General features: G+C 42.9%; 1 protein-coding gene across 3 annotated transcripts in view; it reads left to right on the forward strand.

The window, feature by feature from the left end:
- The window catches only part of RBM27 (RNA binding motif protein 27), a 53,100-nt gene that overhangs the window by 5,354 nt on the left and 31,529 nt on the right, over positions 1-16,217 (forward strand). For 2 of the 3 annotated variants that reach the window (XM_006128556.5, XM_006128557.5), the window contains exons 3-10: positions 1,212-1,336; positions 3,748-3,839; positions 4,346-4,539; positions 4,929-4,979; positions 5,329-5,589; positions 6,191-6,433; positions 12,658-12,792; positions 15,498-15,647. In XM_006128556.5, coding sequence (XP_006128618.2) covers positions 1,212-1,336; positions 3,748-3,839; positions 4,346-4,539; positions 4,929-4,979; positions 5,329-5,589; positions 6,191-6,433; positions 12,658-12,792; positions 15,498-15,647 — 1,251 coding nt within the window. The remainder of the gene's footprint in view (positions 1-1,211; positions 1,337-3,747; positions 3,840-4,345; positions 4,540-4,928; positions 4,980-5,328; positions 5,590-6,190; positions 6,434-12,657; positions 12,793-15,497; positions 15,648-16,217) is intronic. The other variant, XM_006128558.5, reaches the window with a different exon arrangement.

Raw genomic sequence — 16,217 nt, forward strand, 5'->3', positions numbered from 1 at the left:
CGCAGCATGTGTGCATGCTCTGGTAAGAGAAATAAATATATATCTAACCAGAGGTTAGAATTCAACAGCTAAGGTCAAGGTGATGGAATTAAAACATTAGGGGTTTTCAAATATTAAATTTGCTAATAAATGTAGATTGGTGGGTTTTGTTTTTGCCTTTGGGTTTTTTTAAGTCTATTTTTAATAGACTTGATTGTCCAGGGAGTGGAAATAGTGATTTGGAGCCTCTCACTTCTAGGCCAAGGGTTCATAAATCTTGTGAAATCTTGTCGTCATCTTCTCAGATGAGCATCAACGTCACAAAAATTACTTCAGTCAGCAATTTTAGTAGAGGGGCAAAAGTTGAATGAACTATTGAGTAAATCAAGTATTCAGTGTTGAAAGTGGTCCCTCCACCACAAGTTGATGTACAGGCAGTCCCCGGGTTACGTACAAGATAGGGACTATAGGTTTGTTCTTAAGTTGAATTTGTATGTAAGTCGGAACTGGGTCCAGATTCAGCTGCTGCCACTGAAACTGACCAGGGGCTGACTACAGGAAGCCGGAGGCAGAGTTGATCTGCCCCCAGCTTCCTGAAATCAGCCTGATCAGTTTCAACAGCTGCTGAATCTGGAACCTGGGACAGAACAGCTGGGGTGCTGCCCGATAGGTTCCCACAGGACCAACCCGGCAGCACCCCCAACTGCTCTACCCGAGGCGTCCCGCAACAAAAGCCTGGTCTGCCCAGCTGGACCACCCCCAGCAGACCAGGGGGACAGGAGCAAAGCCGCCCAGGCGGTGGCTTTGCTCGGGTGTCCCTGGTCTGCTGGGGGTGTCCAGCGGCTTTGCTGGACCCCCCCCAGCAGACCAGGGAGACAGGGAGAAGCTTTTCTCGCCCCGGAGGACACGGGCGACGACCCGCCGCCCGTGAGCTCCGGGGCGAGAAAAGCCCCCTTCATAAGTGCGGATCCGACATAAGTCGGATCCGCGTAAGTCGGGGACTGCCTGTACTAACGGGTATGTGGGGTTGTCCATGCTGCTTCCTCTTGTGTACCTATGTGTTCTGTTGCTGTATAGAAAACAATTCTTCAAGGCTGTCATTCCGTAAAATAAAAAAATACTACTTAAAAAGTCTTTGTGGCTGGTTTTGGAGGGATTTATCTTGTCAACACAGTCCTGACAATAGATTTAAGTCAAGATGTATAATCAAGTTTTATGTGTATCTTTCTCAGAAACTTCAGGTTTTGTAGATAAACTTTTTGAAAGTCTGTACACAAAGAACTACCTTCCTTCCCTTGAACCAGCAAAACTAGAACCGAAGCCTTCAGGTCAGGAAAAAGAAGAAATCAAAGAGGAGGTAATATTAACTTCTCACTCACTTGCTGCTATGAACTTCTCAAACCAATCCCTCCACCATCCACTTTTGTAGAAAGTTGTTATAAAAACAAAACCCACTGAACAGGCTCTTTTGTAGTTAATGGTCTCTCCTGCCATCTCTCAGCTCACAGGAATGCTGTAACAAAGGTATGCTCTGTCCGTTTGGATAAGGCAGTATTTTTTATCCTTTTACAGACACCTCCCTTTGATCAATGTTGGAGTAGCATTATGAAATCTCATTCAGTTCTGCTTGGCTGTGAGGAATGACACAACAATGGACTGTGTTAAGGAATGGGGAAAGATGTAAAGGCCTTGCTAGCTATCTCGGAAGATGCATGTAGATTTCCAAAATACCTCTATTCTAGGGTTAAATGTTATGTAGGAAAGTGGTTACCAGTGAAACACGTTAATAAGCATCTTTTTCTTTTTTCTTAAAGGAATTACCCTGAATATAATACAGCTTCCATTCCATGACAGCTGCTTTTTATGGTTCTGTTCATTGTTGCTCACAATAATAAAACTAAAATGTTTAGAAATAGAAGTGCCAATGTCTGCGCCAATCATCAGCTTTGCTCACTCACTTCAGCTATATATTGTATCCCTTTCCACTATCATTAAATGTGTCTCTTTATGTTGTGAATTCCCCAAAATAGGGAACTTCTTCCTACATATTTGTAAAACACATAGCTCTGTGGTTCCTTGATCCTGATTGGAAGGTTTGGTAGAGAATGCAGGACAAATAATTCTCTGTTCTCTAGATGTATAGTTATCATGGCTCAGTGAGGTTCACAAGGCTGATTTAAGTGATATAGTTATTTCAAAAGAGAGCTGGCTATTTTTAGATAAGGTCGAATGAGATATATGATATTCTGATCCCCTTCCCCACGTCATAAGCATGTATATCATGTACTGTTAGAACTACTGGAAGTCTCCCTTCTAAAAATCTCTCCTTGGTAAGTGAATAGTTGTGTGGGGGGGTGGGGGGGAACAAGGCTTAAGACAAGTGCCTCTAAATGGATTTTTCACATATATGCTGTTGCCTGACAGTCTGCATATAGATATTGGAAATAGGACAACAAAAGTGTAGTAAACTATCTGTAATGTCGGCAACCAGCTGAAGGTCATGGAGACCGTAAATGATCACACATTGCGAAATGTTAGTCAGACCTCCAAAGAATAGCCATATAATGGTGAGTTTAGAAAGGGAGACATTTCTCTACTAAAAGCATAACATAATATCTACACAGTTCAAAATAGCTATTTTGTAGACTGAACTGTGTAGATGTTGCTTATAATTGTATCTAAAGGCCGTCTTCATACCAAAATTCTAATTCTGAAATACTATCTGATCCTGAGTGGAAAATTTGCCACATTGCATCATTGCAAGTCAATTACTACTTTTGATGCCACAATACTTGTATTTAACTATGATAGTTCATGTTGGAACAGAACTGATATTGTTCTCTTGGTCGAATATTGAGAATTTTGGTTTCTTACGGGGGTTGGGATCATCCATGGGATCAGGATATACTATAACCAGTCCTAAACCAGACTGTCTTTTTTCATTGTGAAACCTTGTTTGCTGCACATCTAGAGATATTTCAGTATTCTTGTAAATGGAATGACACAGGCTAAAATAATGCAGACAAAGGAAGAATCTTAAAATAACATAGTTACCTTGAAGTAATACCGTTACTTTAAAAAATGCATACAATCTTTCATAAAAGATCATTGTTTTCTGTTGTTGCCATCAAAATTGTTAATTTTATAAGCGATATACTTTGTGACAAAATGGCTGCAAATAAATTTAGAAACAGGACAAAGGATTTTTTTCAAGCAGATGAAGTTATGCTGAGGCTGACTAAAGGCACCAGTGAAATTGATTTTAGCTTTTTTGGTAATGCTTGTAAAAGGTTTATGACTTGAATACTATTGTTCAAATACATGAATAGTTTACCACTTACAGGTATTGATTATACCCAGAATTCATATTAATGATGCAAGTACAGATAAAAGAACGCCTGCAAGGCTGCATAGTTTTAAGTTCTTGTTGTCTGGGAAATCGTACCTAAAAGATCCTATTTGCTTACAGTAAGGAATCCTACAACCAATTAGAGGTTGACACTATTTTTCTAGACACCTCCTGTCTGATGTAAATTTAACCCAAAATAGTTTCCTGTTTTTGGAAAACTGTAGTGCCAAAAAGAAACTAAACACTTTTAAAAAGAAAGATATGACTGTTTACAACCCTGGTGTTTTGTTAGATATGTGTAGCATAGGTGTTCTGTTGTCTTAAACAGTTGCTAGATGTGATGTGAACTAAATCTTAGTTTATTTCTTTGTATTTTTAAAACCATTTGTTTGTTTAATGATGTGTTGTTTATTAAATAGATATTTCAAGAGTCATTTGAGGAAGAACGAGATGGCAGGAAAAAGAAGCATCCTAGCCCACAGAGAAACCGTTTAGATTCTAATGAACAAAGGTTAGTATTGGTATGAAGCACAATGGGTTCCTTTGTTTTGTGGCAAGACTCTTTAACTGTAAATTTTCACCTCTTGAGAGAGCTGTTTTACCAGAATGCCCGCTCGTCCGCTTCCCCCTCCGTGCCCCCTGCGCGCGCCCCCTCCCCCCCCCCGCTCCCAACCTCCAATAACTCTTTGGTAGAACATAATCTCCTCTGAGAACACAACAGTGTCTCTCAGGCTGGTGCTAAGGGATGTTTAAGAGTTCCATCTATTCTAATTATTCTCCTTTCTGAAATGTGAATGATGATCATTAAGGGGTGGAGATGTATACAATATTAATAGCAGCTGGTGATGTTTGCATTTTAGGAATGTGTTCTTGTGTCGCCATTGCCATGTTGTCTCACATATGGGCCCCAATGTGTGAGTAGATTGAGAAGAGAAGAATATTTACAATTTGCAACTGCAAGCATGTTCCATAGCTTTTTCTCTCAATGTGTGTGGGTTACACATACCTGTCTTACAGAACCAGAGAGAAAAAGAGAGATGATGGCAAATGGAGAGACTATGATCGATACTATGATCGGAATGATTTATATAGAGATAAATATGACTGGCGAAGAGGCAGGAGTAAAAGTCGTAGTAAAAGCAGAGGGTTAAGCCGAAGTCGCAGCCGCAGTGGGGGTAGAAGCAAAGACCGGGATCCGACCAGAAATATTGGTGAGTAGCCAAAGCATTGCATTGAAAGAACATCTGACTCGTTGTAGTGATTAATGCAAAATATATAACGATGCAGAATTTGGATGCCAGTGAGCTGTTTAAGGACACTAGCTATGGAAAAGGCTTGGAGAACTACATACTGCTGACATAATTAAACCAATTAAGGGGCTGTTCAGTAGAATAGTACAGTCTTGGGAATTAGAGGGTTTTTTACTCCATTTTAATTTATTCATAAGTGTATTCCAGTGGATGTATGCATCTGATATTGTGCTGTCTGTTTTTTGTGCAGAAGTTGTTTTGTTCTTATAAAATTGTTTCAATGTTAGGAGTTTTCTTTTTTAATATTTAAATGGAATGATGGCATCATGTTTTCTCTTGGCCTTGTATAGGGAATCCAGGAACTGAAGGGACTGGCAGAATAAAGTGTTGTGGATTTCAGGGTATGTTAAGGAGCGTGTGTCATTCATGCAACATTATAGGGAAAAGTTGCTTTTGTTTTGAAGAAAGTAAAATGGTTGGATAAATATGAGCTTTGTGAGAGCAGTGACCAGTTGCTGAAGTGGAAACTTCTTGATGCCTTGGGTCTACAGTTCTAGCGTTTTACAAAAAGTAATCTGTCACCGATAGTATAAAAATTCTATGTTCTTCATGGCGAATAAGCAAGTTTGTGTTACTATGCAATGTCCACTAGCTATCCATGCATTCCATTCTGCAGGCCTTTGATAAACCTGAAAAAAGCACAAAAACTTACCTGGTTTACTTTACTTAATTTCTTTTTCTTTTTTTAAGCGGAACACAAAGAGAGAGCAAAATTCAAGAGTGAAAGGAATGACACAGAGAGCACATATAATCCAGTGTCTTTGTCATCCAGTAATTCTACTGAACAGTATTCCTCTGCGCAATCTATTCCCAGTGCAGTTACTGTGATTGCACCTGCTCACCATCCTGAGAACACAACAGAGAGCTGGTCAAATTATTATAACAATCATAGTGTTCCAAATTCATTTGGCAGAAACCCTCCGCCTAAAAGACGATGTCGAGATTATGATGGTAAGGAAGCTATCCGTTTCTCTCGAACTTCCTCTCTAGTGCCTCTGTTTCTTAGCTCTCATTCTTTTATTTTTAAATACTCTATTAAATTCTTCACTAAATGGAAGCAGTAAATGAAGATTAAGTGGTGTATAAAGATTGCTTGGGTCAGACTTAATGTTGCTGGAAGTAGTTTATTTGAAATCTGACAATTCTTTGCGCAGGCAGAAACATATTAAGTTCATAATTCTACATGTATGTCTTGGCAAATGTGTCAGCCTTTAGCAGTGCTCAATATGATTATAGTATTTGGTCTAAAACCGGTGGTAATTCTGTCTCTCCCTTACCTGCCTACTTCCCGTGTTACTGGTGAAGTTGGTACACTGTGGTGGAAACGGTTCAGGTTGTTTGACTCTGAAATCATATAATTCCAACTTGAACTCTAGCTTGAAGTTTTATTTAATAGTGTAAAACAAAATGTTAGATCAGAAAATTCTGGTCGTCTTAAATGCGTTTAGTATGTTCTTTAATGAGAAATCTTGGAAATGGTTATACTTTGTTAAATTTTATAGCAATCATTTTGAAGTTCTTGATAAATGTAATGAAATTGTTGTCTTTGCAGAGCGAGGATTTTGTGTACTTGGCGACCTTTGCCAATTTGATCATGGAAATGACCCGTTAGTAGTAGATGAAGTTTCATTGCCAAGCATGATTCCTTTTCCACCACCACCTCCAGGACTCCCCCCTCCTCCTCCTCCTCCTGGTATGCTAATGCCTCCAATGCCAGGTCCTGCTCACAATATGAGAATGCCAGGCCCACAAGTACATCCTCAGCCACCACCTCCTGTTGTGCTTCCTGTGTCAAGTAAGTTTAAAATATATGGGTAGGTTATTTTGTAGTCCTAATAAGAATTATTTGGCTCTTGTTAAAATAAATATTTGTTTACCTAGAGTAATAGCTAAAAAGCTGGAAAAACCTATCTGTGTGCTGTACACATTTTACTAAACTAATACTTGGAAGTGGTTTTAAAAATGTAATATTTGCAGTAATATAAATGACTAATATAGAAACTAGAAACTCAAGGGGAGACGGTGTAATATTATCTAACTATCCCCTATCCATTAGTGTAGGATTTAGCATTTACGTTCATGTACTTAGCACTTCAGTATGTTCTCCAATAAGACACACTATAGACTCAGTACAGTACATCTCTTTGATTAGTAAATATTCAGGATTCAAAGCATGTTAAATAGAAAGATATAGATGCTTTTATTCACGTACAAATGGCTGACCACTGCTGACAACCTGTTAGATGACCTTTTTAGATTAATCTTGTCAAAAGATTCTTGTGTTTTATTGGGAAGGATTTTCATAGTCTTTGTGCAGATACAAATTTGGGATCCACATATCTGCAGATCATCCCTAGATGAGGATATCCACAAATTTGCAGGTTTCTACTTACGAATCATAAAATATTCAAATAAAATACAAGACTATGTAGCATTTTAAAGACTAACAAGACGGTTTATTAGATGATGAGCTTTCGTGGGCCAGACCCACTTCCTCAGATCAAATAGTGGAAGAAAATAGTCACAATCATATATACCAAACCATATATATAAACCATATATATGGTTGTGACTATTTTCTTCCACTATTTGATCTGAGGAAGTGGGTCTGGCCCACGAAAGCTCATCATCTAATAAACCGTCTTGTTAGTCTTTAAAATGCTACATAGTCCTGTATTTTGTTTCAGCTACACCAGACTAACACAGCTACATTTCTATCAATATTCAAATAAGTATTTCAAGGCAAATACATGTGTTGTCATCCAAATTGAACTAGCTTACAGGCAGAGGTTTCAAGTTCTATGTTGTCCTACAACACCTGGAAATAAAGCATATCATACTTAATATTTTTCAAAATGTTCCCTCATTTCTGTAGAACACTCCCCCCTCCTCCCCAAAAAATTTTTTTTAAAAAAAAGGCTGCATTCTAGCTCATCTGCCACTTTTGGTTGTTTGGGGATATTGGCTTGTCATTGGTGGCTAGGTTTCCCTAACCACTTCTCCATTATATGCCAATGCATTTTGCTAGTTGTGAGCAATGTTGGAGAATAGTGTGCCTATGAGAAGAATTTTTTCTGCAGAATACTGAAAACATGGACACTGTTTCAGCATTGTTTTATTCATTACATCAACACAGTTCATATGGCATTATATAGGCTAATCATCCAGCTGTTGTGGTAATAGGAATAGTCCTACTCTATCAGAACTCACCAAGCATTCAACAGTTAGGCCTCCTGTTCAGTTAAGTCAGGGGTCTCCAAACTACGGCCCGCGGGCCGGATGCGGCCCGCGAGGCCCTCTCATCCGGCCTGTGGAGACCTTTTTGTCTGGCCCCACCTTCCGCGTGCCGGTGTGACGAGGCGACCCCCGCCCGTCTCTGGGGCGCCGCCGAACGGGCCCTTCTTGCCGCGGGGAGAGGGGCCCTGTCAGGGGTGTGTGGCGTGTACTCACGCCGCGCCGGGGCAGGAGAAGCGGGCCGCTCCGCTGACAAGCGGCCGCGCGGCGGCAAACGGCGCAGGGGGCGGGGGTTAGCACGGGCGGCGTTCCCCCACCCAGACTGACAGGGCAGCCGGCCAATCAGGGGGCAGGATGGGCGGTGGTGGTAACGCCCGCCCGGCGACGTGCGGGGGAACGTGAACCCCGGCGGGAACTTTAAAAAGGTGACCCCTTCCGCCCGGGGTGGGGGAAGGAGTGAGTGGTGGCAAGCAGGAGGGGAGGACAGCGTGCAGAGGAAGGGGAGAGCGGGGGAAAAGCCCCCCCCCCCCCTTCTCAGGAGTCCAGACCTGACGGCCACCCAGACGGCAGGACCAGCCCCGGCGGGAGGGGTGGGCGTCTGGATATACGACCGTCAGCCTGACGGACGAATCAAAGGTGACTGCCCCACGGTGGGGGGAGGTAGAGGGTCACACGAGGAGGGAAAGGAAGCAGCCCAGGGCAGAACTCGTTAGAGTTGGCGGGCTGACGAGTTACGGCAGGAGCCCCGTCAGCCGGACCGGAGCCAGCTGGTTCCGTGTCCTTAGGGCCCTGGGCTGGGGCCCGTGAGTGAGGGTGGGCCCGGGCCCCCCTTTCCCTCCCCTTCAGCACTGGAGGGAGTGCATGGTCAGAGTACCGGCCGCGCTGCGACAGAAGGCTCAATAGGCAACTGAAATTCCCCGTCGTGAAAGCAGCCCCTGAACTGCTGTTTGATAGTTAATGCGGCCCTCGGGCTGAAAAGTTTGGAGACCCCTGAGTTAAGTGATATTCAGAAAATGGTCTGAATGTGGGTGAATTATAAATCTCAACTTTTTTGAAGCTTGAATTTGATAGACTCCCCCCCCCTCCCCCCAGAAGGAGTAATGCTAATGACCAACTTGGGTGCAAAACTTCTATATAAAAACTTCTTGTAAGGACTTGAGGATTCAAGAACTCTGATACATTTAAATTTTGTTTTCATATTTAAAATTTAAGGAAATTAAAATATTGTTTTGGTGCCTAAACAAATACATCTGATCAGGAAAAGTACCATTTTCTTTGCTCAGTAGAAAGCAGGCTATAATACCATCTGATCATGATTGACATCTTATTAATTGGATTCATAGCATTACTTAGCTGCTTTTTCTGTAGTCCCTTAAAATACGAGTAACAATCAAAGCTGTTCTCAGTTGGGATGTAATAGTGTAGTCGATTAACTAATTAATTGTTAAGCAAAAGCTTACAGGTTAATGCTATAGAGTAAATTACATGCATTTTCCCCCTTCCCCTTGCCAGTAAATTTTTTAGCAGGCTAGCCAGCAGGCCGGCTCAGTCCTGGCTCACACCAGGTCCGGGACCTCCCCCCTCCGTGGCTCTGCATTTAAAGTGTATTAGGAGCCAAACAGACAGGCAGCCTGGCTCATGCCAGCTCCAGGAGCTCAGCCTGTTGCCAAATGGGGGTTACGCCTCTGAATCAGAGGCAGCAGTGCAGGGTGACAAGTAGCCAGTCTATGAGGAGAGCTGGTTTTTAAACTGGCTTTCCTCATGAACGAGCTCTCACTTGGCACCCCACAGTTTCTTCTCATACAGAGGCAGCAGCGTGGAGTGGCAGGTGGTGCCTTGTGAGTGGGGCCAGAGCGCACTAGCTTCCAGCCCCACCCCTGGAGACTATAGAATAGTCAAGTAACCAATAAGAATTTAAGATTAGTCAACTATTCAATTTACTGATATTTCGCATTCTCAGTGTTATACTGTACCAAAATAGAAAAGAACATAATGGAATACCTCTGAGCATGCACACAAAAAATACTTCCATCCACAAAATAATTCTTGCCCTTGCAGTTCCTGTTTTAGACCTGTAGTCTAAAAGCATTATTGTTATCTCTTGCTCTCTATGGGTATGTCTACACTACAGCACTAATTCGAACTAACTTAATTCGAATGAGTTAATTCTAACTAAGCTAATTCGAACTAGTGCATCTAGACCTAAAAACTAGTTCGAAAGCGTTTTGCTAATTCAAACTAGCATGTCCACATTGAGTGGACCCTGAACCGAGGTTAAGGATGGCCGGAAGCAGTGCCAGCAGGGCATCAGGTTAGGACACAGAGCGTGGAGCTGCTGTCTCAGGCTAGCCGAGGGCTGTGCTTAAAGGGACCCGACCACCACCCCGGACAGACAGTTCTTAGGGGTTCCCCGCTTGCAAAGCAGTCCTGTCTTGGAGTGCCCTGAGTGCCCACACTCGGCACATCACAGCACTCGGCCATCAGCCCAACTGCACTTGCTGCAGGCTGCCATCCGGAGGGGGAGGGGGAGTCAATCGGGGGGCTGCAGGAGAGCTTCCACCCTGAGGAGCCCACAGAGCCACCCCAGTCCTCCCCATCGGGGGCTCGTACCCTATTCCTCCCTCACCTCCTTCTATTTACCCCTCCCTAGCCCTCTTTCCTGATGTACAAAATAAAGGACACGTGTTCAAAAATAGAAACTCTCTTTATTGAACAAAACTGAGGGAGACTGGGAAAAGGAGGTGGGAGAGGGGAAGAGAGAGGATGGGAGAGGGGAGGGCAACTAAAATGATCAGGGGTTTGGAACAGGTCCCATATGGAGAGAGGCTAAAGAGACTGGGACTTTTCAGCTTAGAAAAGAGGAGACTGAGGGGGGATATGATAGAGGTCTCTAAAAGCATGAGTGGTGTGGAGAGGGTGCATAAAGAAAAGTTCTTCATTAGTTCCCATAATAGAAGGACTAGAGGACACCAAATGAAATGAATGGGTAGCAGGCTTCAAACTAATAAAAGAAAGTTCTTCTTCACAAAGCAAATAGTCAACATGTGGAACTCCTTGCTGCAGGAGGCTGTGAAGGCTAGAACTAGAACAGAGTTTAAAGAGAAGTGAGATAAGGTCATGGAGGTTGGGTCCATGGAGTGGTATTAGCCAGGGGGTAGAAATGGTGTCCCTGGCCTCTGTTTGTGGAAGGCTGGAGATGGATGGCACGAGACAAATGGCTTGGTCCTTGTCTTCGGTCCATCCCCTCTAGGGTACCTAGTGTTGGCCGCTGTCGGCAGACAGGCTACTGGGCTAGATGGACCTTTGGTCTGACCCAGTATGGCCATTCTTATGTTCTAAGCTCAGGGTCGGGGGTCTCACTGGATCACCTTGATTTTCATGCAAACCTGCTCCTGGGTGGCCAGGCTGGCAGCTATCCTGCCTTCGATGGCCACTTTCCTGTGCCTAGTGCGGAGGTCGTGGATGAGGTCCACGCCTGCCTCTTGCAGCCCTGGGCAGGCTCCTAGGAGCCGCCAGCCTGGTCCCGGGAAGAGGCGGAGTGCTGGGTGGCAGCGGGTGGCTGGCTTGTGCTGTGCCAGGTGCAAGGTCTGCTGGCTGGGTGCTGGGAGGCTTTCACCTGGCACGGTCACTGTAGTCAGACCGTGGACCTTTAAGGACTCCGGGGCCTGGAGGGGGGCAGAAGAGTTTCCCTGGCTTGGCCCAGAGTGGCCACCAGGGCAAGCTGGGAAGCGCTAGCCTCCAACTAGCTACACAGCCCTTAATTTGAACTACTTAATTCGAACTAGGCGTTAGTCCTCGTAGAATGAGGTTTACCTAGTTCGAATTAAGCACTCCACTAGTTGGAATTAAGTTCGAACTAGTGGTTTGTATGTGTAGCGCCTATAAAAGTTAATTCGAACTAATGGCTGTTAGTTCGAATTAACTTTGTAGTGTAGACATACCCTATGGAGTTTTATTCTCCTGGTAGAACTCTAGCAAATGTATCCCCTAACAATAACAGTTCTCTCTAGGGGAACAGAGAGCCTTTTAGTTTAAAGTTTTATTCCTTCTGTTTAAAATGTAGTTGAGTAAACTATCGCAGTGGAGTTTCATATACAGAATGTTTTTTTTTTATTGCTTTCAGATTAGAAAATATTGCAATCTCTAGAAACTCGGTTATAGTAAATAGGGATAATAGCGAATAGCTGACAACCCGATAAGCATAAGCTTATCAGGTAGTCGAGTGGAGGATTGAGTACTTGCTTTCCCCAACATACACCTTTGCTGCTTCTTACAGAGGCAACAAAGCGGGGGAACAGGAGCCGGTGCTGTGGAGAAGCTGGCTCCGGCACCAGCCCGTGTTCACGGTGGAGAGGGCTGGCTGCTGTGAACAGGGGCTGCCGGACTCAGCATGAGCTGGGACCTAGCACTCTCGGCTCATGCTGGTCTAGGATGCTGAGTCCCTGCATTTTAAATGTACAAAGAGCCCAGCGGCTCTTGCTACATTTAACACGCAGAGCTGCAGTGCAGCTGGCTCCCACAGTCAGCATGAGCTGGGACTGCTTGGTCCTAGTTTGAGCCAGCTTCTGGAGCTACCCCTGTTGCTGCTCTGCAAAGCAGCCCTTATCAACTAATTGTGTAGTCAATACAAATTGTATCTCATGCGGTTATCTGGCTAATCATGTAATTTAACATCCTTAATAGTAAAGGTTCTGAATATAAATGTGCAAACAGTTCAGTGCAAACTTGTTTCAGCGTCTGTAGGGCTATGAAGTCTTAATGATCTGTTTAATGTTGTCATTATAGGACCACCTTTAACACAGTCAAGTTTGATGAATAATCGTGACCAGCCTCGGACAAGTGCCGTGCCCAATCTTGCACCAGTGGGAACAAGACTACCTCCTCCTTTACCCCAGAACCTACTGTATACAGTATCAGAACGTAAGCAAATGTCTCTCTTAATTTGTCTGGGATAAAGTAGTAGTAGAACTTCTGTTAGTGTTGTATAGTATTAATGATTACTTTTACTTCCTTGTATTACATATAAATCCAAACACATCCAGTCTTGTAGCTTTCCCTTTAATTTGTGCTGAGTAGCATGGGGAAGCTGTTGTGTTCCCTGAGCTAGTAATGTAAAATTAATTCAAATTATGCATGTTAAGGTCGACTAGTCAGTCGACTAGTCAATTCTCCTCCTCCCTCCTTGCTGCCTCTTCAGATCAGCTGTTCAGCATTGCTCCTTTGAAACACTGCCACAGCATGGCGCAAAGCTGCAGAATCCCCAGCTGAGCCCTGGGCTCCACGTGGCATTTCAAATCGGCAGCTCCAAGCTGCGCTTCTTCTTTGAAATGCACAAGAGCCCCCATTGGGGACTCTTGTACATTTCAAAACTGGTATGGCTCATGTGCAGCCCGAAGTCAGCAGCTGGCTCCAGGCTGCACGTCAAGTTCCACGTTCCTCATTTAAAGGACAAGAGCCCCTGCGGGAATTTCCTTTGATTATCCGATAGTTAATATCCCTAATTCAAATGGAATTTCATCCAGGCATCTTCTCCTTAAAGCTGTGTGGATGGATCTCATGGCATAGGATTTTAGGGAATGTGGGATCCTGTGATCCACATTAGGATCCTGGGGTGAACTATCAGATTAAACATCAGTATTTACACTTAAACTTGTAACTTGTCACACTTAAACTGCTATCTTTCTTTTTTCCTATCATTTTCTCAGGCTTCTTTTTATTTTTGGCTATTTATAAGGCTTCTGTTCTTGATTATGATGGCATTTTTAATAGAAAATTAAAAGATGTTATGCAGCTACCAAAATAGAGTGCGCCTCCAAGTATGTTGGTATTGGAAAGCAGGATAGAAGGGAAAGACTTCACTTATATTGCCGCTTCATCATAATTTATCCAAAAGATTAGAGGCTTTTAGTGAATGTGTGTCTCTTTACTATGCAAAATGAAGAGTTCTATATGAAATATCATTGAAAGCAGTAAATATATCTGTCTGATCATTGAATAACCTTAAATGATTAACTTAAATCCAACAATACTTTCACCAATTCGTTATTGTTGTCTGTAATGAAGAGTCAGCTAGCATTGCCATCTTAGTTTGCTTTCCTTCTGGCTTTTTTTTAATCTCTCTCTCTCTCTCTCTCTCTCTCTCTCTCTCTCTCTTTCTCTGAGACAGACAGACAGACATGGTTCAAAGACTAGTTCAGCATGCGAGTGATTCTCCACATTTTGAAGGGTATATAGTAATCCTGCTGAAATCTTTGTTCATTTATTTCCAAATAAAACTGGTCCATGTTGTCCCCATATGATTATCCTTCAGTTGTAGGGCTTTCCGTGGTTTATGAATCTGTCTTCATTCTCAGGATGTTATTGATGCTTTGATGCCTGTCTGGGAGACAGTCATGTCCTACTCTTAAATTGTGACTCACTGACTGTGCCCTTGAAATCAGATGGGATGCAACTATAGGACAACTGATGTATGCTTAGCAGAAATCTAAAGCTAGATTGTTTTTTAAAAATATCCAAGTTCAACCATTTGTCACGCTTGCTCTTTCTGAAATATATACTGTACATTTTCAAATGTATTATTAGGGATGTGTTAAAATTTTTTAAAAACAGTAACAGTTAAAAATCCTAGCAGTTACACAATTGAAGTTTTTGGGGATCTATGGATGAGTGGGCCTAGGGAAGGAAGGATGATGAGGGATATCCCTGCAGCTCCTGGGGAGCAAACTAGCACCCTGCATTGTGGGCTAGCAGTACAAGATCCTGCAACACAGGGCAGCAACCAGCTCTCCAGGAGGAGTGGGCCTGTCAGAGCTCACAGCACTCTGCCAGTCCTACTTCCAGGGAGCTGGCTGTCCCGCACTGCGGGCTCTGCAGTATATAAGACCTTGCAGCGTGGGGTGGCAGCTGACTTCCCAGGAGCAGGGCCAGGAGCCAGTGTGCACAGGAGTTGAATAGTAATGGAAACCTGATAAACTGATGCTTATTGGTTAACCATTTAGATGGTTAAACTCTTACATCCCTAATGTATATTGGGAATCTTCATTGACCTTTTGACAATGTGAAAAGCCAGTTTGCTGGGGGTTTTTATATGTGATGTCAAATGAATATCAGCAAAATACATAAGTATCTTCTTTGCTTCCCCTCAGGCACTGGATTATAATTAGATTTAGTGAAGAGTGCTGTAAGGAAACCATATTGCCTGGCTTATTTATTAAAAATAACTCACAAGGCTTACATCTTCGTTCATTTTGGAATTGAGAACCAGGTTGAGGTATTAACCTACCTCGGACTAACAATCATGTTAAACTGAGTAGAACATGGATTTACTACAGAGTTCAGTAATATTCAGTAGGCTAAGTATATTTTCTGTGTCCTATTTTACTCTCCTCTCATCTACCCCCCAAAAACGGGCTCTAATTCTTGTATCTCAGCATGGTTTTGCAGATCATGGTGGATCTTCAGGATGATCTAGCTGAACTCTGTGTAATATCTTTTCCCTGAGACCAGGCCTATCTGCTCAGTGTAGTACAGAAGACATGCTACATTCAGATCATTTTCCTCAAAACAACTAAGCTGGAATTTTGGAACTATTTAGAATCCCTATTTCTTTTTCTGTCTCTTGATAGATACATATGAACCAGATGGCTATAACCCAGAAGCACCCAGTATTACCAGTGCTGGTAGATCTCAGTACAGACAGTTCTTTACAAGAACACAGACACAGCGACCAAATCTGATTGGCCTAACATCTGGGGAGATGGATACAAATCCAAGAGGTAAGAAAGGTTTCTGAATTACCTGTTGTTCCCTCCCTCTGGGGCTTTTGGCATTGGCCGCTGTCTGCAGACAGGATACTGGGCTAGATGGACCATTGGTTTGTTCTTATGTATGTTATGTTCTTATGATACTGCTGTGACTAATCTTATGAGCAGAGTTGAGCCAATTATCACTTGGTTTTATTTTGTTGTAGGCTGAAACAAAAAGAGCCTTTGAAGTAACATTTGGGCATTAACTTTCACACACACACACACACACACACACACACACACACACACACACACACACTTAAATGTCAATGTTCTTATTAATGATTTTGATAACTTGATCTAAAAGCTTTTTAAAAAAAGCCCAATTTCTTGATCTGCTTTGCTAGTGTATGGACTACTGCATAATACAAATCACTTTTCTCTCTCATTTTCAAATTCACTTAACAAGATGAGATGGGGCAAAAAGCTTCCTGATCCTAAAACCATACCCATTATAACTAGAGATGTAAAGGGTTAACTGGTTACCTGGTAAGCATTGCCCTTACCAGCATGACTACTGGTTAACTGGCTGCCCAGCCA

Source organism: Pelodiscus sinensis, chromosome 16, assembly GCF_052426305.1.
Source record: "Pelodiscus sinensis isolate ZL-2025 chromosome 16, ASM5242630v1, whole genome shotgun sequence".
Lineage (NCBI taxonomy): Eukaryota > Metazoa > Chordata > Testudines > Trionychidae > Pelodiscus > Pelodiscus sinensis.